The sequence below is a fragment of the Pelobates fuscus genome, chromosome 6, assembly GCF_036172605.1.
Source record: "Pelobates fuscus isolate aPelFus1 chromosome 6, aPelFus1.pri, whole genome shotgun sequence".
NCBI lineage: Eukaryota > Metazoa > Chordata > Amphibia > Anura > Pelobatidae > Pelobates > Pelobates fuscus.
Window position 1 is genome coordinate 65,748,326 of NC_086322.1, and position 26,910 is coordinate 65,775,235.

At 39.6% G+C, this 26,910-nt stretch overlaps 1 protein-coding gene across 13 annotated transcripts in view; it reads right to left on the bottom strand.

Moving 5' to 3' along the window:
- Window positions 1–26,910, bottom strand: part of PROM1 (prominin 1) — a 161,415-nt gene that overhangs the window by 14,086 nt on the left and 120,419 nt on the right. For 8 of the 13 annotated variants that reach the window (XR_010091244.1, XR_010091242.1, XR_010091246.1 and 5 more), the window contains 10 exons: window positions 21,916–22,039; window positions 18,558–18,661; window positions 15,193–15,277; window positions 13,911–14,057; window positions 10,374–10,445; window positions 9,293–9,385; window positions 8,460–8,477; window positions 7,180–7,233; window positions 4,322–4,402; window positions 4,155–4,223 (listed from right to left, as the gene is read on the bottom strand). Coding sequence is in view for 8 of the 13 variants with exons in the window: in XM_063457799.1 (XP_063313869.1) it covers window positions 4,155–4,223; window positions 4,322–4,402; window positions 7,180–7,233; window positions 8,460–8,477; window positions 9,293–9,385; window positions 10,374–10,445; window positions 13,911–14,057; window positions 15,193–15,277; window positions 18,558–18,661; window positions 21,916–22,039 (847 nt within the window). In the remaining 5 variants the exon portion in view is untranslated. The remainder of the gene's footprint in view (window positions 1–4,154; window positions 4,224–4,321; window positions 4,403–7,179; window positions 7,234–8,459; window positions 8,478–9,292; window positions 9,386–10,373; window positions 10,446–13,910; window positions 14,058–15,192; window positions 15,278–18,557; window positions 18,662–21,915; window positions 22,040–26,910) is intronic. The other 5 variants (XR_010091245.1, XR_010091243.1, XM_063457803.1 and 2 more) reach the window with 1 other exon arrangement.

A 26,910-nucleotide genomic window follows, 5' to 3' on the forward strand; every position in this document is an offset into this window, starting at 1 on the left:
AGAAAGCATACAGAAACGAGGAGACATGGAACAAGGTTTCTAGTGCTCCTCCTCATCTGCAATTGTGGAATCAGATAGTGATGTTGTATGCCAATTTAAATTTAAAAGAAAGGGCAATGCTTAACTACATACCGGTCCTGAGTATTTCCCCAGATTTTCCATTATCATAGTGATTTTCTAGCACAATTTGGAGCCTAATTGGTGTATCCTAAATAGTGGATGCTGATTGGTACATTTCTCACCATTCTGTCATTCCTAGCTTAGATGCGATCCAGACTACTGCTACTAAGGCCTTGCGCCAGTTGTTTATTATTATTATTATTGCCATTTATATAGCGCCAACAGATTCCGTAGCGCTTTACAATATTTTGAGAGGGGGGGATGTAACAATAAATAAGACAATTACAAGAAAACTTACAGGAATGATAGGTTGAAGAGGACCCTGCTCAAATGAGCTTACAGTCTATAGGAGGTGGGGTATTAGAAACATTAGGATAGGAAATATCAAGTAGGAGTGAAGCAGAGCAAAGCACTATCCCATAGGAGAGCAAGCGACAGGTATGTAAGGGAGAGATTACTCTGGGAGGCCATACGCTTTCCTGAAGAGATGGGTTTTAAGGCCCTTCTTAAATGATTGAAGACTAGGGGAGAGTCTGATGGCAGTAGGCAAGTTATTCCATAGGAGAGGAGCCACCCGTGAGAGGTCCTGCAAGCGTGAGTTGGCCGTACGGGTGCGAGCAGCGGTCAGGAGGTGGTCGCGGGCAGAGCGGAGGGTACGAGGAGGGGCATACCTCTGGATCAGTGAAGAGATATAAGAGGGGCTGGAATTGTTCAGTGCTTTAAATGTATGGGTTAGCACTTTGAATTGACTCCTATAGGATACAGGGAGCCAATGTAAGGACTGGCAGAGGGGCGAGGTGTGAGAGGACCGACTGGATAGGAAAATCAGTCTAGCTGCAGCATTCATTACAGACTGTAGCGGGGCAGTACGGCTTTTGGGGAGACCAATCAGGAGAGGGTTACAGTAATCCATGCGGGAAATTACTAGAGCATGGACAAGCTCCTTGGTAGCATCTTGCGTAAGAAAGGGGCGGATGCGGGCTATGTTTTTGAGTTGGAACCTACAGGACTTGGCAACAAACTGGATGTGAGACTCAAAGGTGAGACCAGAGTCAAGTATGACGCCAAGACAGCGCGCTTGTAGGGATGGACTTATGTGGATATCACTGACTTGAAGGGAGAGTGAGAGAGGAGGATCAGTATTAGGAGGAGGAAAGACAAGGAGTTCAGTTTTAGAGAGGTTAAGTTTGAGAAAGCGTGACGACATCCAGTCAGAGATGGAAGAGAGGCAAGCAGTGACACGTTGCAGGACGGCCGGGGAGAGGTCCGGTGAGGAGAGGTATATCTGAGTGTCATCAGCGTACAGGTGGTAGTTGAATCCAAAAGAGGCAATAAGTTTTCCAAGAGAGGCAGTATAAAGAGAAAATAGAAGGGGACCAAGGACAGAGCCTTGGGGAACTCCAACCGAGACAGGGCAAGGGGAGGAGGTATCCTTGGAAAAGGAGACACTAAATGAGCGTTGGGAGAGATAGGAGGAAAACCAAGAGAGGACAGAGTCACAGAGACCGAGTGATTGAAGAGTTTGAAGGAGGAGAGCATGATCAACTGTGTCAAAGGCAGCAGAGAGGTCAAGGAGAATTAATATGGAGTAGTGACCTTTGGATTTAGCGGAGATTAGGTCATTAGTCACTTTGATAAGAGCGGTCTCAGTAGAGTGGAGAGGGCGGAAGCCAGACTGAAGAGGGTCAAGGAGAGAATTGGAATTAAGGAAGTGAGACACACGGGTAAAGACAAGTCTTTCCAAAAGCTTTGATGAGTAAGGGAGCAGGGATATGGGACGATAGTTAGAGGGGGAGGACGGGTCAAGAGATGGTTTTTTCAGGATAGGTATTACAGTGGCATGTTTAAGGTCAGCAGGAACAGTGCCAGAAGAGAGAGAGCAGTTAAAGATGTGTGTTAGGATAGGTGTGTTTGGATGGGAGAAGCATCTGGTCCCCAAATTCATTGCAGAATTCTTTACATAAACATGGAGGAATGCTGACCCATTTACTTAGTCTGCAAGCTACTAGGGATTTATTCTCTCAACAGCACTCAAAGAGTCCTTGGGGTGGATACGAGGAACCAGGTGGACCCAATCTGGGCATGACTTAGCCAAGGATCAGAAGACATCAAAGGATGCCACCCAAAATCTTGCAGCATTGTTATGGCTGCCTCCTATATCTTGAATTATGGCTCGTACTTTGCTTGAAGATAGGGAATAGGCGGTCTCTCAAGGCTAGATACTGTGTTGCGGTCTTTGCTCTATCTAATAGGTGATTTTATTGCTTTGATTAACTAAACACACATTACAATAATCTGTAGTGATGTAAGCTCCCCTCTCCAAAAAAACATTACTTAATAAAAACAATTGAAAGAATAAATTATTCAATAATATGCATGAGTCATTCAGTCGATAAAGCCAAAAGGTAAAGAATTAGTGTCCATGTTTACAGAATCACTGGAACGGAGTTGCTATATGTGTGTATATTCATTTTTAATGCACACATATCCTACAGAAATGAAATGGATACACAAAAATAGCAAGCAAATTGCACCGGTGTAGATTTTTCGGATAGTAACCAGTGCCTTCAGCTCTTCGAAAGTACCCGCATAGATGAAAACCAGAAACTTATAATACAGTGAAATCCTCTCAATATATGTAGTGGTGTAACTAATGTAGAGAGAACCTTTGTACAAGACATCATTTGTACTCTCCTCTATTGCAAGGGTAGTCAAAAGTAGATCTTCATCTGTCACAATCCAACTCTCACAATGCTTTGTCAGCTGGGGAGTACCATTTGCCCATGCTTGCAGGGTTGAATTTGTGAGCAGTGTTTCTGTGTTGGAATGTAAGAATTATTTTGTATGGAGTACATGTGTTTGTGTGTATTTGTGTGTACTATTAACATTTGAATGCTAGGATGTACGCACATACACACACACACACACACACACACTGCCACACACATAACAATTATCTGATACACATATATACACAAACACACTGACAAATACACAAATACATCAACTGACACACATACAGAAACTCAGACACAAATATACACAAGTCACATTTTTAGCCATCTTCCGGCTTCCATAACGTCTGTGTGCAGATGCTGGCTTTTACGGGTCAAGTGGAATGTTGCTGTAATAGATGCTGGTTTAGGACTATGGTAGTCTGTGGCTGGCTCACTAGGCTCTCTTCTTCATACTCCCTTAACATATGCTGCTCTGAAAACTGGGTGGTAATAACCTGTACTCACTTCATCCTAGAATCATAGCCAAATTGCTGGTCTGACGAGAGACCAGTCACACTGTTAAATGGCCATAGCACCTCACCAGGTCCCTAATCTGACATAACCATTAGGTGGCCTAACAGTGTGGGCACCTCCAACATGCAGGGACCATTGACCACTAGTTTGTAATTTAAAAGAAAAATTTAAGATAAGTCTCTCTAGTTAGTCACAATTTCAAATTAATCCCGGGGCTGCTGGGTACGTAACTATTTTTTTTGTTGCAGTTCAGATTGGTTATTGGTTGAAGAGTCTGCCCTTTTCCCGGTATATCTGAAAGGTTTATGAGGTACAGTTTCTTGGTAGCATGGCATAAAAGGACTAGGACTATCCATAAGCAGAGGGAGGATGCTTCTATTGTATGTGACTGCAGTGGCGAGTGATTGACTGAGAGAGCAAGTTGAAGTTCTCAGCCTATGTCTGATTGGCCATTGATAGCAGATACTTTAAAAAGGGCCACCCCCATGGATAAGGGTTATCCAGGAGATGCAGGTATCTCTGTATATACATGCATTACAATATAATACAAACAGCATGTTCAATCTACATATATTTTTCATTTTATTTAATAAGTGGGGATGGAAGGTGGACGCAGCACTGCAATGTGATGCCAAACAATATATATATACATATATTATAATGTATATGACCCCGATAATGGCATTACAATTATGCTGCAATTAAGAAATTATGTACGAAAAAAAACAATCCGAAATACACATTCATGACACGATTCATACAACTAAGACTGTGATAACTTACAGAATCCTTCACCCAAGTAACGTATTGAACAAAGTAATCAATGACTGTATTCAGGAACTTCTTAAACTCCTAAAGACAAGAAAGAACTAATGTCAGTTCGGAGAAGAACATCAAAAATATTCCTCAAATCTAGACCTTAAAACCAAGAAAATGTTAGGAACGGTTACCTGTTTTATAACACATGAAGCATTATTGTTGATTAAAGTCTGAGCAGTATCTATAGACGTGATCACATCGTGTACCTTTTCCTGAAATATAAATAAACATATTTTTGTTATGTAGAACTAAGGTCACACAATAGGCTAGCTTGCTTTACCTTTTACTTGCATTTTACCATATTATAGAATGTGACGGCAGATAAGAACCATTCGGCCCATCTAGTCTGCCCAGTTTTCTAAATACTTTCATTTGTCCCTGGCCTTATCTTATAGTTAGGATAGCCTTATGCCTATCCCACGCGTGCTTAAACTCCTTTACTATGTTAACCTCTACCACTTCAGCTGGAAGGCTATTCCATGCATCCACTACCCTCTCAGTAAAGTAATACTTCCTGATATTATTTTTAAACCTTTGTCCCTCTAATTTAAGACTATGTCCTCTTGTTGTGGTAGTTTTTCTTCTTTTAAATATAGTCTCCTCCTTTACTGTGTTGATTCCCTTTATGTATTTAAATGTTTCTATCATATCCCCCCTGTCTCGTCTTTCCTCCAAGCTATACATGTTAAGATCCTTTAACCTTTCCTGGTGTGTGTTCCTCCATTGTTTAATGATGTTGCTGCAGTAAAATAGCTTTCTCCAAATTGGCATGGAACAAGGAGACTTAACTGGATCTATTTTCCTTCATTTTGCCAAGGCCTTTGACACAGTAGACCATGGCATTCATTTGCAAAAAAACTTAAAAACTCTGGCATTGGTGATCGTCCCCTAACCTGGTTTCGATCGTATGTATCGAACCGCTCACAATATGTGCCCATTTCTGATAGCGCTTCCCACCCTCCTCCAGTCCTGTGTGGTGTTCCCCAAGGCTCCGTACTCTGCCCCCTGCTGTTGACATTATTTATAAATGATCTGCCTAACGTCTGCAATCCTCAACTGTACACATGTATGCAGACAACACTAATCTACGCTAGTAAACCCAAGCTAACCAATTCACAGAGCTAGAAAAGTGGATAGCGGATAACAAACCCTTCCTAAATACTGACAAAACTGTTAGAATGATCTTTGGAACTGTACCTAAATTACGTAAACTACAAAATCAACAACGGTGTATCAGAACAAATTCAAATAGCGCACTGACAGCAGTCTGCTCTTTTAAATATCTAGGTATGTTGCTAGACCCCAATCTATCCTTTGGCCGTCACATTGAAAAAAATCTCTTCAAAACTTTACCCAAAACTAGGTGCCCTATACACAACAAATCCAGCCTAAGCCCCACAGTAAGGAAACAAATGCTGATGCTGGTCATTGATTATGGGGATGTAGTGTATGCACCCGCACCGTAAGCCCACCTTAATAAACGTAATACATTATATAATTCATTCTGCCGCTTTGTACTGGAATATAATTACTTTACCCACCACTGTAACATGTTAAAAGAGCTAAGCTGGCTATCGCTGGAATCCTGACGCACTCTTCATCTTTCCAGCCTTGTGCATAAGAGCTTTTCTGGGAAGCTCCCACCCTACGTGAGAAGAATGCTCTCCCCGGCTGTTCCCACCTCCTATAACCTCCGATCCAGTACTAGCACGATATTCAGCATACCGCAATACGAAAATAAAGTGGCTCGATCCTCCTTTTCCTACAGAGTACCGCAATTATGGAATACCCTCAGGGACACAGTCAAATCTTCATTCAATCTAAAATCTTTTAAGAGATCTATGGTAATATACCTCAGCACAGAATCCACCTGTCATGGTTGAATATATGTATATGTATATATAACTTTATATATATGTGTGTATATATATATATATATTGTTTGTATATTGTATTTTTGTAATATTGTATCCTATTGTAACAATGCAATGTTTTGTGGACCCAGGACATACTTGACAATGAGAGAAATCTCAATGTATCCATCATGGTAAAATATTTTATAAATAAATATGTATAACTGTTAGGTGGTATGTAAGAACTAATGATGAATCATTACTATATAGGCTTTAGTACATAAAAAGGGATGTTGTCTGTGGAGATCACAGAAATATATTCTGGAGGTCGTTTTCCTCCACAAACTGTTGTAGAGAAGTGTTTGTACCCATGAAGGACCTGACTAGACTAGAAACTCTGTTTCCCTTATGACATTTTACATCCATGAAATAGCCAGGGCACACCTACTACCTACTATTAATGATTGAACACAATGTAGAGCTAGTTGGCAGATCTTTGAAGAATGTCTTCTAAAGGTACCGTCATATGCCATGGTAAATTTCGGTTACTATACACCAATACTGGGATATTCTGATGTAGCATTTGCACTAGCATTAGATCGGCTCAGTGTATATTTTTCACTTGTGAAGTTTTTAAGTAGTCTTGAAATGTTCACTATTGTTTGTTGTCTATAGCAGCACTGTTAAGCAATGTAATTCATGTTGGCTAGTCCTTCACTGTTCTGTTTACCTGTGTCAGGCTGAACTTTGCAATTTGGGCAATTCAATATTCAATGCTTGTCTTTAGCGATCAGCTATCTATTTAGTTAATTTTATGCATTGCAGTCAAAGGATGCGCATGAAGTACTATAACCGACTTATGAAAGGCCCTGTTTATGTGATTTTGGCCTCGTGGTGTCCTTTCTGCAATATTACCTGTTACAATTTTTCTTTTCTTGGTTAACTGCAATTAGTCAAAACAGTGATGACTGATCTTTCATATTTTGCCTTTTTTTCTCAAATACTTTACTCATATCTAATGGTTCTTATCTTATGGTGTTGTATATGTCTACAGGCTGTACTCCATAGGGATTTACAGTAAGAGAAAAATCTATTTGCAATAACTGATACATTTGTAATAAATGTTTGTCACATACCTCAATATCCAACGATATTGATTGTAGCAATTTAATGCTCTGCTTTAATGTGATCTGAAAAGGAAACACGTGGTTGTATATTATTATATATATTATTATTATTGCGGTGTTCGATAACCGTACCAGAGGTGTTAGTGCACTATCAGCCTTTGACAGGTCCTTGCATTGCCTTTGTGGCTGACAGAGGTTTATAGGAGTAGTAGATAGGAGTAGTAGATTGTGAACAGTGTGTGGTGTGGCATTTTAATATACTTGGTTTATAATAAAACAAATTGACTGTGATTTTACACATGCATTGGAGATGCCGATTCTGTAATTTACATCGGGGAAATAGCAACATTTCTGTAATTTTTGTATTTCTCAACCATTATTACCAAGGGGCACTATGGTCACCAAAACAACTTTAGCTTAGTCAAGCAGTTTTGGTATAAAGATCATGCCTCTACATTCTCACTGCTCAATTCTCTGCCATTTAGGAGTTAAATCACTTTGCTTTCTGTCCACGCAGCACTAGTCACCCCTCCTCTTGCTGTGACTGACACAGCCTGCATGAAAAAAAACATTATTTTATTTTTAATCAGATTTTAATAGTGCAGGAGATTAGAAATTTTAAATGAAAAAAAAATGTGCACTATAGGAAGTGTAAACATTAGATGACTCTCAACAGTAAGTGTTTAGAAGGCAGTGTAAGTCACGTGCAAGTAGGTGTGGCTAGGGCTGCATACACAAAGTGATTTAACTCAACAATGTCAGTAATACCGCAGGTGCATGATCTAAACAACAAAACTGCTTCATTAAGCCAACGTTGTTTTGGCGACAATAGTGTCCCTTTAAATATAAGTACTACAAATACTACCTCTACTTTCCTTTGAATGGTGCAAATATTGCAACTAAAAACACCTTAGGGGGTAAATAAATTATATAAGTTATGCTTCACAAAGTGATATGAACATTAATATATTTCTGAGATTTCAAAAAGAATATTTGATTTGTATTAATGGCACCAAACAAAAGAAATAGAGATATGCATATAGTATGTATAACTCATAGTATCGTTATCATATATGATTTATAAAACACTAACACACACTATAGTGCTAATGGATAATGTATACAGCAGGACATGATTGCAATTGGTGCTCTGTACCATGAATCTTAACAATCCCCAATTAACGGGATGTATACTAATCATGTTATAATACACAACCACAAGGCAAATCACATTTCACATGACAGATATCGAGAATGAAAGACATTTCCACACAACGCATGCTGCTTACCCTAGCTTTAACATATTTCTTGAAAGGCAGGTAAAGAAATGAGAAAAGAGCATAAAAAAATCACAATTTCACCATTACATTTCATGGAGCCTCAGACTGCCAGGAAGGCGGATTTGTTCATTGCTATAAATGCACACATCTCTGTCTCTCAGTAAGGTATAACAGAATCATCTGTATAATCATAACAAATCCCTTGAATAAGGCATTAAACACTATCCTGCAGGTGGTGAGTATGTTTGACAACGTAACATAAACGCGGCAACTCACACAAAAGGGATGTTAGTAAACCGTGCCTAGGCATGCAATGCCTGTAAACCCTAAACAAAGATATCAATTTCCATATAGTTTGATATGTACTAGAGTAGGAAGTAGAGGATTTAGATACAGTAAAATGTATTAAAAATGCTCGAGGGGAAAAATAAAACTGTATCTCCAGACATATGAGATCCAGGTATTAATGTCTCTCTGTCCAAGAAGCAGGTCTTCGCACACATAGAGTGAGAAGGATTCGTACAATAAATCTAGCATTATTACAGTGCATTTCAGAACTGGAAGAAATGCTTGGAACAAAACAAAAATATATCACTTTTTTTTAATGCCTCAATGGACATTTAATATTCTGGTATATATCAACTTGACGTGACCAAAAAAAAATGGTTTTAATATTCCATATGTACTTTTCAGCTGATTGATATGAACTTTCTGAATATATTGCTTGTGGCAAGAAATATTAGTATATATTAGTGAATTACATTGTACTCCCTGCCACTGTGCATGTACACCTCCAGGGATACCACACCCAGTCTAACACCCCCATCGTTCTGATTAATTACCATAGACTGCTCCAGAGGAACAACTTGCTGAATATGTATCATCCGTATGCTATTGGCGTGTCCTTTTAAAGCATTTCCTAATGCTCCTTTTGGCTAGAAAATAGAAAATAGCATATCTGTAATAAGCAACACAATGTGAGCAAGCAGCATGCAATACGGTTAAACGGGCAGAAGAAAGGGGAAAAGAAGCTATATAGATTAATAGCATTCACATGCCCTACAAAAATTCATCTTCTTAAAGAAGTCAACCTACAACTTCCATAAGGTACGAGTTAAAGTGAACTAAAGTGAACCTTGTAGTTGGTTCTGCTGCAATCCAAAGATCAACCAATTAATGTTGTTATGATACAACGTCAGAGTTGTAGTCAGTCTAAACTTGGGGTGAGAGCAGTTAAACGGTTCCTCCAACCCTTTTGGAGAAAGGGACCTTTCTTGTTTAAAATGCAGGAATGGTCCTGCACTCCAGCACTATGGAGCATTCCAGCACTATGGAGAAGGCCTCCTGTCTGTTTGCAGTGCAACCTACAAAATAAAAAATTTTACTCACCTGAAATCTAGCACTGGGTGAAGCTCTCGGTGCCGACTCTGCCTTGTGCTGTCCAATCACAGGCTTTTCATAGAGAAGCCTTTGATTGGTCGATTTTGCTGACTCGGAACGCACATCCCAGCTCAGGACAATGGGAGAAAGTGGAGAAGGAGGAAGGGTTTTTATTGAAAAAAAACAAAAAAAATATTGAGGGCAACGGAAGGAGGCAGGAGGGAGCACACAGTGGAGCACTCTGCCGTCAAGAGGAAATATTTCTACGTTTGTTGTGCGGTGCATGCTGAAGACAGATGCAAAATATGCACAGAAATGACAGTGGCAGCCTGGAACCGGAATTCTGGGCTGCTAATGTCATGTGTTCTAACTTTCTGGTGATGCAGAGACAGACTGGCTAGAAAGTGCTATAGGGTGCTTATTCCCACAATTTACTGGAGTGAATAACTATTTACAGGTACAATGAATTCTACGCACTTAAAGATGAGTTCATGGAACAGTTTTATTTATTTTTTTAAATAAAAAGACCAAAAAAGACCTTACCAACATGTCTGCGTTTTCTTCCAGTTCATTAGCAAATGCCAGTAGATCTACTTTTGTACTAGTCTTCCCAACCTAGAAATCATATTAATTAAAATTTAAAAAAATATATTATATGTATTAGACTTCCAGGTTATATTATGCATATTTCCACACACAGTTCTGACTTGTCCTAGTTGCAAATTTTATTTCAAAACTAAGTTGGAATGCTTAATCCAGAAACTAAGAGATGTTAAGTCATGGAAATATACTTTTTGGTTATTTTCCAAAAATAATTTTGGTTAAAATGTAAGTTTTCTGTGAAAAAATGTAATAATTTATTGCATAGAGATAGTAGCCTCAGCTAATCCAGAAGGCTTCCCAGGGCTTACTCCAGGGATTACTCCATTGGGTCCAAGCTGTGAGTGCACACATACAACTTGGGATGTGCATTCTCTCGTCTTGGGAGCGAGAGTCAAGCAGCAGATTGTGCATGGGTGAACCACAGATAGAATGATTGGTGTACATAGCCCAATTCACTAAATAGTATATATGTGAAAACTGATAAATAATACATTATGACGGGGGCGGGGCCTAACCATCATGGCGACAAGACGTGTCTCTCAGGAGCTCCCGCTCAACGAAGCCGAAACAAGCGACTTAAGGCAGCATCTCAGGGCAAAAACGACAACAAAAGATACCCACAGGCTCCCTACCACTGAGGGCATGCAGGGTGAGGGTGAAAGACCCACTCGAGACCCGCCGACACGACGACGGTCAGCGCGGCCTAGCACACAACGGGCGGGAGAGACGGCCGCTCTCCCGACCCAGAGACGCTCAGGCGACAGGATGAGCAAGCCTCGTTACCCCCCCCTCTGGACCGGCGGGGGAGATCCCGGTCCACCCAGCGGAGAAAAAGCAAACCAAATCTCGCAAGCGACAGTCGAGCGCAGAGCTTTGCCCAAGATGGCGGACTCTGCAGGCGCTGAGAGCCCCACAGACGCGGTATCTGATGTCCTGGCAAGGATCAACAGGCACTTTGAGCGGTTCTGGAAGCAGCTGGAGCGCAGGCTGCACCAACCTGCCCAGCCACGCAGCACTGACCCGCTCACGCAGAAACCGCGGCCGACCGGACGGCCGGTGACTCGGCGCCAGGACTCCCGAGCAACACAGCGGAAGGCGAGTAAGCCTCACTGGCAGCAGAGTAACCCACACACGAGGTTCAGGCAAACCATCCACGCTAAACAGAGCAGAGGGGGCCCCTTGGTGCCAACGCCCAAACCCAGGAAGGCAATACACATGTCACAGCACACTGACCCTCATCTGTGGGGAAAATGGCTGCAACATGGAGGAGGCCCTGAGTGGAACCTAGAAAACAACCCCCTGGACATCGGCGCACACCAGCAACAAGGCACGACCAACCCACCCCATCTACCCACTTACCGATCCCGAACGGGCAGAGACACTGCTTACATGACGCCTAGCCAGGGCATCGGCTGAACGCCCTATCAAAAAAGACTGGCAGCCCCACGGAAGCAGTACAGGCGACCCTCCTGCAGCGGATCCAAGCAGCATACACCACACGGAACCTGCTGGGATACCTACTGCGACTCCCTTAAGGCTCAATGTTTACCAGATAAGACTGTCAACCAGTTTGCTATAAGCGATGTCTATGTTTTTCTTGAGTTCATGTTATTCCTATGAAAATCTCTCAGAGCCAAGATTGTGTAGCGAAACTCGCACATAATTATCATTGAGTCCAGTTAGTATAAGCTAGACAGAATTTGCGCAGGGAGGCATATCTTCTTAGTAAATCTTATCATCAACCTGCCTAGCAAGCCCCGATAGCGCTCAAATATTTCAACCCACTCATGTATATAACTGTTACACGTATAAGTCACCTAGTTAATATTCTTTTTTGTCTCTCCACCTAGTCCAACAGGTTTTTTGATTTTATTTTTTGCAGCATTTATTGTGCATCCTCTTCTCCTGCCACATACTGTTGATGAGCTGTGCAGTTGCTGGATACGCTAACGCATCTTAAGCAATGTTCTTAAAGATCCTTATTATACTGTAGTAACTAGGCAGCTTTAATCATAAACGGTACTATAAATCGGGTAGTGTACTTAACGCTAAGTCACAGCATGATTACTTATCGCCCAGTTATGCCAGTCGTTACACCCCATTCATAGGCAGACCCAATGGTCCTACGCATGCTCATCTTAGCAGGTCCTATTAGTCTGAGATTTTTGGCGAGATGTATACTTGCACCGCTAATGGGGTCTCACTGTGTCTAGCTTTAATCTGTCACAAACGTACGTTTGACTATATTGTTATTTTCCCTTTTGTTTCTTATTTTTTTGTTCTTATTTTTTCCTCCTAAGTACTACAAGAGACCTGCAATTTTCAATATGAGCACCAGTGTGCTCATCTATGATTATCGAAGTTAAATGCATAATTATTTTGACATGTCATATTGCAAGAATGAGCAAGTTATTCTTAAGCCATGTTTATATCCAACCTGATGTCAAACCGTATGTATACAAAAAAAAAAAGAAAGTGCATTGTTTCTCTATTCCCCACTGTAACTAATGTCTTGAAACCTGCATATGGATTGCCGTTGGGGTACCATATGTATGCCTGTGATTAATATATGCACTGCAAAAATAAAGAATTTAAAAAAAAAATTAAAAAAAATAATACATTATGACATAATAAAATGGAGAACAAAGTATATGACTTATTGCCTGAATAAACATTCAGAGTTACAAAAAATGATATATAAACTTATTGCAGATTCACTGTGTGGTATGATCTGGATAGAACTTGAAGTCCATGGCAGTAGAAGTCTGGTGGTCACCAAGGAGATGTTCCAGCAATGTATCTGTGAAGGTATGTACAGTATGCATAGTATGCATGAGTGGGAGAATATACACTACATATTTGGATATTTGGTTGCAGTGGTTCTTGGGGAACTGTCACTTCCCATGATTTTAATTATATGTGTACCTGTTCCCTTTATTTTGCCAATAAATTTATGTGATATGTGAGGGGAAAAATAAAGGTAAAAATATGCACATCAATCCTGGAACTGGTCACCTCCATCTTGGCTACCTGTTAATTGTTGTAATAAATATTGCCCCTTTCAGTCACTGAACACAGTGGAAGAGGAGACACTGAAACAATGTTTCTGATTTCTGCCTAATTTGCATTGTGTGCCCTGACTGTGCCTTGACTGAACTGGATTGTGATGTCACCTGCTATCCGTAGAATATGGATTAATATACATTTTGAAAGAAAACTATGCACCACATAGGAAAAAAGGATATACACAAGTTATAGGTGATTTTCTATGTTTTATTCAGTATTTTAATTTACAAAGAACTGACAATTCCACATTAAAGAAGAGAACTGCATGGTTCAAAGTATACAGTAAAAAGGCAAAATTATTGGAAAAGATGGACAATCTATTGCATTCTTATACTTTTTGTTGTTTCCCAAGTGAAAAGTTTATAATTAAAAAATAAAGAACTAAATATGGATTGAAAAAAATGAACTTACCTCTGATAAGAAATCATCAAAATCTATTTCACTAATGCCAGTTGCACTGAAGTCCAATAAATTTTGTTTTCCTTTTTCATCCAACAAAACTATATTACGAAGGTCTAGGTTGACCAAATCAATTTTATCAGTAACATCATCAACATACTACAAGAGAAAGTAAGAAACACGTTCTATTAACAGGGCAGCACAAACAAACTGCTTAATCTTCTTAGACAAAGACAAAAAAACAAAGTGTTATTGCTTTGACTGATCTAAACACTGATGCATGCCATATGTTTCTAAAGCGGCTATGGCATTAAAATGTTTCAGCATATCAGTGCCGTCTTCTTGCATTACGTGATTGCAGACTACGATTAATCAGGATGATAAAAATCATGAATATAGTTACATTTAACATGTATAAACACTTGGGCATGGTTCGATAATTCAAAAGTAATACAAATGATAGTCCCGATTTAGACATTGAAGCGGCACTGTCAGGCAAACTTATCTTCTTATTGTGTCCTCTTCTCTTCATCTTTTGCAAAATTTTCTTCTTGTCTTTACTTCTGATCTAGCTTTTTTTTTTTTTTTTTTTTTAAACATATGATAAAGTAGGGACTTCTTTGTCTTCTGTATTTTTCCTACGCCTGACTTTCTTTGCCCGCTCCATTTTCTGTGTCAAGGAGAAGTGTGGGTACTTTCTCTGACACAGGAAGTGGAGCGGACTTAAGCTCCTCCTTGTGTCATAGAATGTCAGGCGTAGGAAAAATACATAAGACAAAGTAGCCCCTACTTTGTCTTACATTTTAAAGAAAACTAGATCAGAAGTAAAGAAAAGAAGAACAGATTCTGGAAGAGGAAGAGAAGAGGAAACAATAGGAGAAATGTAAATTTGGCATGACAGTGCCGTTTTAAACGGTTATTCTTAGATATTAAATTGCTGAGAAGCAACTGCCATCATAGTTGCCCTAGCATAGTTATTAAAATAATAAGTAACCCAGCAGAATATCAGAATAATGATAAGTACTACAACACCCATAATCCCTTATTTTTCTTCAGCCTGGTGGAGGTAGGTTTGCTGTTGGGCAGAATCGAGGTGGATTCGGCATTACTTGTTGAGTATATTTCAAGAGAGAGTAGACAATGGTCTTTATGTTAAAACGATATGAATGTGCTTAAAAGGTCACTTTTATCATTTCAGATAAAAGCCCTAAACAGATGTCTATAGGGTGGTATTACACCCTCTGATAATAAAAGCATGATAATGCTGCCAACATTTATCCCACAGTTCTCTTACCAAGCTTATGTTCAGAAAATCATTTAAATTGAAAATATGGTCCATCTGGAGAGCAGTGAAGATTCCTTTGTTCTCCTTGCATTCACTATAAACAAATAAAAATAAAAGATGTAAGCACCACGATTGCTGTGAGAGTACTGTAAAAGACAGTGAACCAATATGATTGTCAGTCTTAGTAACACATTTTATTGTGTATTTGAATGCAAGGGGTATTTATTCCAAAAAGACACAGATGTTAAGTCACTGGCATACTTCACTCTGTGCAGACAAAATATTCATATGTTATGGTTATTTATTGTCGCTGTCAAAATGTGTAGTCATTTATAGAGAGAGTAGCCTAAACCAGTGGCGTACATACCAGGGTCGCAGGGGTCGCGGCTGCGACCGGGCCCGGCCCACCAGGGGGCCCGGCCGCCCCTGCGACCCTGTATGTAGCCACTGGGCCAGCCTCTTCTCCTGGGGGGCCCAGGAGCCGGCCACCTCCGGGCCCCCCGAGGCTGGCCCTGCTTACACCCGGCGGGCAGTCAGGCTGGCCGGTGCGCGAGGGAGCACTCTCCCCTGAGTGCTTCCTCTTCAGCTCCCTCGCGCACCGCACTGATACCGGAGCCGGAAGATGACGTCATCTTCCGGCGCCGGTATCATTACGCGGCGCGCGAGGGAGCTGAAGAGGAAGCACTCAGGGGAGAGTGCTCCCTCGCGCACCGGCCAGCCTGACTGCCCGCCGGGTGACTGCCCCCCCAGGAGCCCAGCAGCACCACTGGACCCCAGGGAATCCCCTCAGCACTCCAAAAGGTAAGGAGGCTGGGGGGATTAAATGCTATGCTTTCAGCTGCAGGGTTAAAACTAGAGGGACCTGACACCCAGACCACTTCATTGAGCTGATGTGATCTGGGTGTCTGTAGTGGTCCTTTAAGTGTGTGTGCATCTGCATGCACTGGCGTAAATACCGCGGTCGCAGCCCTGCAACCCCTGCGACCAGGTGCCCGCCGCCATGTGTTGCTGCCCTGGCCCGCGCAGAGTAAGCGCGAAGGGGGGGGGGCCCACGGATCAATTTTCGCACCGGGGCCCCATGGGTCATGTGTACGCCACTGGCCTAAACTAATCCATAGGATTTGAACCAGGGGGCCGCTCCATTAACTACAGTATGCCTGGACTGGCCCTTATTTTCCCCAACAGGGAACTTGCATGTTCAGTACAGCAATCCTATGTAAGTCCAGTTCCTGGAAGGGTTTTGTTAGAGCTCTGTCTATGGAGTATTTTTGTGGGTCTGGTTTTATGTGGGACGAAGTGTCAGGAGTTCTGTCCCAATATTTATGTAGAGAGCACTTGATGCAGGTCACCACCAACTGCAATCCTTCAGATTATCTACATTCTCCAACAGTTCTGTAGAGTGAGACTGCTCTTTGCCTCAATAACACTGATGTGACTGACTGTCCTGCAATCACTGGGGTAACTTGACAGTCTTCACTGAAAGAAGCCCAAAGTATCACTGGAGTACATCTAAAATTACCTCTTGCTTGAAAATTGTTCATCATTCTAATTAAAGGATCACTATAGGGTCAGGAATACAAACATATATTCCTGACCCTATAGTGTTAAAACTATTTAGATGACTTACCCCCCTTAACCCAATTAAAAGGTAATACAACTTAAAAGGTAAAAAAAAAAACCTTATTCAAAACTGGCCCCACCCCCGATTCACTTTCTTGCTGACATCATCAGAATTTATTTTTAGCCAATCCAATGCTTTCCCATAGGAACACTGGAGGTGTCCCTAGGGGGCAATGTAAACACTGCCTTTTCTCCGAGTGGGGTACAGTGACCCAAAGGGTAAAAGTAGTGGTACGAAATAGGCTGTTTGAAAAGTATTCTCTGAGGGCTTAGTAGGTAATTTTTGACAGTTGCAGGAGAGGAGTCATGGGGTGTGAGGGATAAAAACGTGCTAACAGTTTAATTGATATGCTTTCTTGAAGAAGTGAGTTTTCAATGATTTTTTGAATGAGTGGAGACTGGGTGAAAGTCTTATGGAGAAGGGAAGGGAGTTCTACAGAAGAGGTGCAGCCCTGGAGAAATCTTGGAAGCGAGCATTAGAGGTGGGAGTACGGACAGAGGATATACGTAGGTCTTTGACAGAGCGTAGGGGCCTCGACGGGACATACTTGTGTATTCGGGAGGATAGGTAGGTTGGAGCAGCATTTTGTAGGGACTTGTAAGCAAGCACCAGAATTTTAAATTGAACACCCAGGCAGCGAGCCTGTAAGGTAGAGGTGACGGTAGCGCCATTGACTTGGAGGGAGACAGACACAGGAGTAGCAACCCTTGAGGGAGGAAAGACCAGAAGTTCTGTTTTGGACAGGTTGAGTTTAAGGAAGTGAGCAGCCATCCAGTTTGAAATCAAAGAGAGGCAGTCAGAGACACGAGTCAAGATGGGCGGAGAGAGATCAGGAGAGGACAGGTAGATTTGCATGTCATCCGCATAGAAATGATAACGGAAGCCAAAGGAGCTCATGAGTTTACCAAGGGAGGCAGTATTTATTTATTTATTTATTTATAAAATATTTTACCAGGAAAGATACATTGAGATTGCTCTCGTTTTCAAGTATGTCCTGGGTCCACAAAAAGTATAGATAGAGAACAGTAGGGGTAAGGATCTGAATGTCTGAATTTCATGAAATTCATCCGAATATACATTCGGAACGAAACAAATTGCACATGTCTACTGCAGAGTCTAGGGGGCTATTAACAGAGCAAAAGATAAGAAATTTGAGATTAAAAAGACTGTGTAATAAAGATACATAGTATATTATTATTCTTATATAATAGATTGTTATTATTATTATTAATATAATATTATAGGTTGTTTTTTAGGAGGTGTTGAGGAAGGCTGAGTAAGTCACATGCAGGGAGGTGTGACTAGGGCTGTATAAACAAAGTGATTTACATCCTAAATGGCAGAGAATTGAGCAGTGAGACTGCAGGGGCATGATCTATACACCAAAACTGCTTTATTAAGCTAAAGTTGTTTTGGTGACTATAAGGTCCCTTTAAGCATATAGCAATGTTTAGTGCTTATTAAACCTTAACACGGTATAGTAATGGTACATTGATATTTAGTGCTAATTAAATAATTGGAGAACAACTGCCTGCCACTGTAACTTACAAATTATGCTCTTATTCTGTTTTTTTTATACATATGTTTCGCAAAGTTCCGAAGTCTTCCTCGGACCTGCTAAATCTGAGGGATTTCCACTGGGTAGTATTCTGACCTTATGTTTGGTGCAGATTCCGGCCAAGTTTGCACAGAATGAGTACTGGAACAATAATCAAAATTGGAGCACAGCATTTTATTACTGGCTATTTCTTACCTATATACATTTTCAAAAGTAAGGTTCATGTTGGGATTTTGATACAGCATGCCTGAAAGGTAATGTTTCCACTGTGCATTTAATTGATAAGGGGAATCCAAAACCTGTAAAAAAAAAAAAAAAAATGACATATTTGAGGTAGACACACAAACACAATATGATACATACAGAATACATGTGAATACATAGAAACACAATTAAACTACACACATCATGTAGCATGAACAATGGTGGTATTCAAACCACTTACTATATTAAAAATCCATTCACATAGATTGAAATACTTTAGTGTCTATACGGTCTTTTTTTTGCGGCACTTTCCTTGTCTCCATTGCTAGTAATTCAGATTAACCTTGTTGATTTTATTATCGAGATCTAAAAGAAACGGCTGTTTGTCTCACTCCACATAGAACTACTCGGTTCTTTTGGCTCTCTGTAACATGGGCAGCAGAAACATAACATTTTAATTTTCACAAAGAGATTGTGCTCCTCAAATAACAACATTAGCCGCCTGAAAACAAGATAAGTAGCTGTGTGTTTTAAAGGAATCAAGCAGCAAGTGTGTTGATGTTCTGTAAAGAAACGTTAAAAAAAAACAAAAAAAAAAACAAAACATTTGCCATACATTAATAAGTGAATTATCTGTATGTATATTATAAATCACTGCAAGAAACAAGAGAACTACAAACAAGTAAGTCAACGCATAGTGAGCATTATCCCATACATTGGTGAGGAGGGCTTTGAGAAGCATCCATGCACATACGCCGTCATAATAACGTTAAAAAATCCAAAGTAACATTACCTAATAACATTTTGCATTTGCATAGAATTCTTTACTTGCAGGAATTTAGAACTGAAAAACTTTTAACAAATATTCTTTCCACTTAACACATCGCTCAGAAGTTGCACACAGGTACAGAAATCGCAGCATGCCAGTGACATTGAGGAGTCATGCCAAATCATACTTTATGCATTCCTCCCAATTTTTCACACATAGTAAATATGCAGTCACAATGTCTCAACTTAATGCTTAAAAAATAATCACATATTTCTTATTTTTGTGCCAAAGAAAACTGCACATTCCAACTAAGCTGTTTATGCCTTGGGCTTCCTGTGAATTGGGGATATCACAAAAATCGCAATCTGTCAAGCAGGTTACAGCTTGATAAAATATGTACCAGTATTGCTTGAAAAGGATAGGCTAATTAGATTTTGCCCTTAAGGGTAATTTTTGTATGGATTATATAGTCATTCATAATGCTTCAAGAAGTTGTTTTTCTCTATTTTTACAGGAGGTAAAAGAAAGGCCAACACATTATTCTCGAAAGTATAGGCTCGTTCATTATGTATGTTGCCAAACAGCAATCTGTTGTAAAACACAACAGAGGAAAACTAGAAAGATCTTTGCCAACAGTAATCGTCATGTTACTGGAATAGAAGTTTTATCATGAGTTTAACATTTGCGGAACTTAAAGTGGAATACGGATAATCAACTAGAGTGAGTACATAATATAGGAAGATCATTAACTAGGAAAAATTGTGATAACTAGGATGAAACCAGTGGGTATGGATTGTTGTCCTTAGATTTGTGTAGATACTTGAGGTATAAATGGCAAGACTCGACTTAAATAAATAAAAGCACAGAGTATTCCAATGCAATGTATGTTACTTGGGCCTCCCAGAAAAATAACTCCATCGACTTCAGACTGTACAAAATGCAGCAGCCAGACTACTGACCGATCAAACTCATTGCTGCCACATAACACCTGTTCTCCACTGCCTGCATTGGCTTCCAATTAAATGGCGAACATATTTTAAAATTGACCTGTAAGCCTTTAAAGCCTTAAACAATCAAGGCCCAAAGTACCCGAAAGAGCTCCTGACACCCTACATTCATCCCGTTCATTTTGGTCAGCCAGCAAATCCCTCCTGTCAGTGCCAAGAATAAAGACAGACTCAGGTTCCAGGGCATTCAGCCACGCTCCCCTACCTTCTGGAACTCTTTACCGTGCGCAATCATAGAGGCACCGTCCTTACACACTTTTTACAAAAAAGCTAAAGACTCACCTCTTTCATTGGGCATTCAGTCCGCTCAGCTGAGCTTTTAGAAACTCCTAACTAGACATGTGCATTAGTTTTTTTTGAACGAATTTCATTCGAAAACGAATGGTTCACAGACGAAATTCGGGATTGACAAATTACATTTTTATTTAGCACGAAATCATTTGTATGAAACGAAAATTTCACTGGTGCACATGTCTACTTTTATGTCTTTATGTTTGTATACTTGTAAAGTACTTTGAGTCTCACAGGGAGAAAAGCGCTATAAAAATCGCAGTCCATGATCCATGATCAACCAAGAGATGAGGGACTAGAAAGGATAAATAGTGGAAGTGTGAAAGTTGACCCAGATGGATCAGGAAACTAGATGATGTATTGATCAAATAAAGACTGATAGAAAAAGATTGATAGAAAATGTAAGACAGGGACAAGAAATTGGATTACAAATCTATTTCCTACATTATGCTTGGCTTAGTTTGGCTATATTGCATTACAAATTACTATCAAGTAATACCATCTGATTTTACCTTTGCTTTGCTATAGCTGTAAGACAAAAAAATAAAAATGGCCATGCCTCACCCTAGATGAATTCATTAGTTTCATCAATCATGACTAGACATTTTAACCTATAAATGTATTAAAAAAAACTTTAATCTAAACATCAACGTTTACAAAATGTTTAACTTTGTTCAAATCGAAGAAGGAATGTTCCGTTTTCCAAAGCTGATGTTCCAGCGAAGTATGTGGTTTTGTCAATCAGTCAATGAAAAGTTAGATAAACTCACACTACCTCTGCCTACTGAAACCTGCACCTCCCGTTTTGAACATATTATTTTTATGTTTTTGCAAACCTACTTAGGATTTAAATTTTTTTCCATCAGACCAAACAGTGACTTTACTGAAGACTCTTTTATGGGTTTATCATGAATATTTTCCAAAAATAAAATCATGGGTAATACGTAATTTCCATTAAGTGCCTTGCGTGTGCCTTTTTCCAGAAGTAATTGTGATGATAGACAAAACTTTTTTTTTTAAATCAAAATAACTAAACTCAACAGAACATATAATATAACCCTTATATGAAATAAATAACATACGCAATAGCTATAATTTACTTTCTGAAAAATATTCACATCTTGAAATGCTTTATATGAGACATTAAAGCAATGTTGTCACAGTATGCCTTTAAGATGACAAAACAAAATATCGTATGCCTTAGTTTACGAATTTATATCTGTGCAGAGAACAAACATCAGAAATATTCTATATAAATATTAAACAAACAATTTCATCTCACCTTAAACAAAGATTTGTCTTGGAAGGACTCACAAACTAGCTTTTCTATATTCCCACCGGTAATGAAAGTAACGACCACTGTTAGCATGAGTATCCATGAGAAGATGAAGCTGAATCCAACGCCACTGTATAAAACAAAGCATAGATTTTAATTAAACAAATGAGACACACAAAACCTGCTATTAACATTTGTGAAAATGAATTAAAGGGACAATTTCAGCACCATAACCTCTACGTGCTGTTGTAGTGATTATAGTGCTAATAGACTGTGACCACTGTCGCCCAATTTCTCGGTCAATCTTTTTAAGCAGTTTAACCAAATCAGAGTCCTTGCTTCTGTATGCCGGAACTCCATTGAATGCTAAATAAAAATTTGATTCGTCAATCCGAAATTTCATCCGTAAACCGTTTGTTTTTGAATGAAATTCGTTAGAAAAAAAACAAAAAAAAACTAATGCACATGTCTAGTTAGGAGTTTCTAAAGGTCAGCTGAGTGGACTGAATGCCCAATGGAAGAGGTGAGTCTTCAGCTTGAAAAGACTCTGGATTTCAAGTGAATACAGTGTTTTCCATCAGATTCTTTTGCTATTGAGAATTATTTTTAAGGGAGCTCTAACCTTCTTTGAAGCCACAACTATGCGTTTATTAGACACCCAACACCTTGAAACACACACACATATATGGACGCGACACTTTTTCATATTCTGTTTTTGTGAGTGCACTCTTGGCTTTTTTATTCCTAAAGTTACACAATATGTATTTCACTATTATATTTTTTGTTTTTATTATTATTTTATGTGCTATACTCCTTTTGTGTTGTTTATACTATCCAAAATAAGGACTTATCTAGCAATAAGAATTATTTCTTATTTTTGCATATAAAAATATATTTTTTTATTTGAGTTTAACACAGTAATGTTCAGAATATAATCACTAAAAAGACACAGATCTATTAGACTGCTTACACCTTAGCTTATAATTTTGTTAACGTATTTTTATAGCCAACGTTAATTACCTAGCTATTGTGGGTTGAAAAACTATTTCGTGCACACACCACTAGGTCAAGGTATCTGGACACTTTAGAACAGGACCTTTTCTACTTTATTTGTGTATATACCTTAGTTCATAATTATTCGAGCATTACTCTTACTATGTATACTCATACTAGATTTTAAGGATTACTATTAAAGGGTATATTTTAAATGTATTTAGGGCACTCATAATACAGCCATAGGCTTGGTATCTATACCTCACTGCCAATAAAGAAAAATAAAAAAATACAAATCAATAAAAACAGGAATTTAAGTTTAGATTTTAACTTTAATATTTTTTTTTTTTTCATTACTGTAGGCCATATTTTTTGCATATCCTTTCTACAGAAATTTTTAATAGCTTTATTTTTAGTGTTTGTGCTGCAAGGAATACACCTTTGCATATTAAGCCATAAATCAATAGTCTGCAATGCACAAGAATTATATCATCAAGTATGTCACACTAAAAGGGTAGTTAATGTGTTTGAAAGGTTATTTATTAGTTACAAAGGTTTGAAACCTGCTAAAACATGTTGAAATGGTATGCAATAGGGTGACCAAAAGTAAGAAAAAAGTTTCAGTCTGCGTATTGAGTCGTGAGTGCATTTAACCCTCTGAGTACCAATACGGGGACTATTGCTCTGTAATAGTTTGTACTAAGCCTTCTCTAAATTCCCTAGAGGCCCGAAGGGTTAAATTGTCAACATACTATAAATGTTTTCTATGACTAACAGGTCTTCATGAAATCAGTGACATATTAATCTACAGAGCTGAACAAAGGACATCTTAGAAATAAGGATACAATTAAAGTGCCGCTATCACTTTTGGGGTTCTGATTTACGAACACTATCCCATTAAGGAGAAATGTCTGTTACATGGTGACACCTGGGAACAGGAGAGCAAAAGGAGATGCAGTTAACTTAAAGGGACACTGTAGTCACCAGAAGAATTACAGCTTATTGTAGTTGTTCTGGTGTCTATAGCCTGTCGCTGCAGTGTTCTGAATTTAACATCTTAGTGTCCAGACCATTTTTCACTTTTTTAACCGTTTGGGACCAGGGCTGTTTTTACATTTCTGCGGTGTGTGTGTTTATTTTGTGTAATTTTCCTCTTACTCATTTACTGTACCCACACATGTTATATATCATTAAACAGTCTTTCTAAAGATACCATTATTTTCATCATATCATATAATTTACTATAAAAATTTTTTTATAAAATATGATGAACAAATTAAAAAAAAAAACACTTTTTCTTACTTTGACCCCCAAAATCTGTTACACATCTAGAACCGCCAAAAAACACCCATGCAAAATAGTTTCTAAATTTTGTCCTGAGTTTAGAAATACCCAATGTTAACATGTTCTTAACTTATTTTTGCAAGTTATAGGGCAATAAGTACAATTAGCACTTTTTTTGTTTTTCAAAATGAATGAAAGTTACATTGTAACAGAGATATCGATATGTAACAGAGATTTTTTTTTTTTTTTTAAAGAAGACAACCTAAGGTATTAAGCTTGGGGTATTTTGACTCTTTTCATGCAACCATTTTACCACCAATCTATGCCAAATTAAAAAAAATAAAAATAATTGGTGATTTGTGTGACACACATAGCAATTTAAGAATACATGTACTGAGAACTTTAAGGTTTACTGACAAAGAACACCCCAATATGTGTTCAGCAACATCGCCTGAGTACAGTGATACCATCCATGTATAGGTGTGGCAGGTTCCCTTATTTGGAGGGTGCGCGTTCCAGTTTTCCAGCTTGGAATTTTCACAGCTGGTCATCATGCACCTATGTCCTATTTGGGACATTTTGAAGCCGGCCAATGTAATTTACCCCCATCAAACCATATTTTTATGAAAAGTAGACACGCTAGGGTATTTCAAATGGTGGTAGTTTAACACTTTCATTGCACTAATTCTATATATAAATATATTTATATATATATATTTGAAGATCGTGATCAGCACTCTCGGACTTAGAAAGGTTAAAACTTACAGTTTATTGAAAATCCATTAAAAGATCAACGTTTCAGTTCCTACTGGAACTTTCATCAGGATCAGGCAGGCATTCAGCTAATTGAATACAAAAAGAGAAGTCCTGCGCTTAGTCCCATTACTGCTGGGCCAGCAGCAACGACTACAATACACATCAGCCCCAATATATAGTAAAAACCACAGAAAAGAAAATGTTACTTGCGCTTTCTCCTTAATCCCTATGTATATTTAGACAAATGGAGGCCATTTAGTTGCTCCAATGGCCATTGGAGGGAATGCCCGCCTGTCAACGTCAAGGCAGACCCCCCTAAGCGGGTCCTAACACTGACCCTTCACCTTGCTTCCTTGAGCTTCTGGCAAAGATATCTCTAGTGAGACAGAAAGGGGTATCTTTTATATACACCCCTATACTTATTAACCCTTAATAGGGAACACATGGGATGGGCAGCAGCATTGTAACCAGGCTGTGTGATACAAAGTAAATACAAATACAAAAAGAGAAGTCCTGCGCTTAGTCCCATTACTCTCTTTTTGTATTTGTATTTACTTTGTATCACACAGCCTGGTTACAATGCTGCTGCTAGTGATTGGACCACTCAAGGCCCCCTGTGATGTCCGGATGGGATCACCAGTCAGGGCGTTGGATTCAAGGTAAGTTTAAAATCTTTTAACAAGTTTTATTGTTGGGGTGGGACCAAAGAGTTATGGCCTGTAGGGCATACTAAAATAAAAAAAATATAGGTTGCATAAGAGTTTGTGTAACCCTTTAATGAAGGTTTATAGTATATAGATAGAGGACTTTAGTTGTATTATAAACTGGCACTTCTCTGTAAAATGCATAAACAGATTAAAAAAAGAAATACAAAATTGGGGAGCGGAGCTTGCCAGCGCACACTGGAGCTGTCGCCATTTTACATAGCTCCGAGCTACAGGCGTCTAATACTCACGATACCGGCTCCGTCGTCGCATCACCAAAATCGGGATGGGTGGATCGAGCATCAGGATGCCCTGCTGCACACACTGATGCCTTCTTTTCTCACCCCAACAAAGAAACACTGCACTTGAGTACCCAAGGCATACCACATGGGCAGATAGACCCGGCATATATCAGGCATGGAGTGCCACTGTGCAGTTGGACCAACACACAAACAGCTACACTGCAGAAGTGATGGGAAGACAGTCGCAAAATACGACTACCGTCACACTAAGTGCCCACAGAGACATAGGCCTAATGCTGCAGCCGCCATGCTGACTGGGGAGGTACTCCCTCACAGCCCAACACAGCCTGCACTTGCCCGAGAGACCCTACAGGTGGTGGATAACTCTGCCCCAGCCTCTAAGCAGGATATCCAAACCATGCTAAACGGCCTGCAACATAACCTACAGCAAATGTGGAAGGCAGACCTGGCGTTAATGGCTACGGAAGTACAAGCTGTGACAGATCGCACCCGAGCCACAGAGGAAGATGTCATGGAGCTTAAACAGGGACTGCAAACATTTGGCAACAAGGTGCAACAACTAAAAATGGCACACACTGCCATCACAAGGCAAGTTAATACCCTTGATGATAGAGGCAGAAGGAAGAATGTAAAGATAAGGGGGGCCCTGAGACAGTACCCCTAGTAGAACTTCCCCATTTTGTCAGACGGCTGGTAGCCACCATACTGCCAAAGAAACAAGCAAAACACTTCTCCTTTGTTATTGTGTACCACATTGCTAAATCATTCCAAGCTCCTGCAATGGCACCCTGCGATATCATATTAAGATGCCAAACTCTGTTTGATAAAATTGGCTTAATGACGGCTCTTAAAGGAAAGCATCCCTTCGAATTTGAATCATGTCAAATCTCCCTCTTTCAGGAGTCGAGCCATGCTGCTTCGGCGCAAGTCTTTGCAGCCCATTACGACAGCCCTACAAAAAGCAGGATTACCCTACCGATGAGTAGGGATGTGCATGGGCA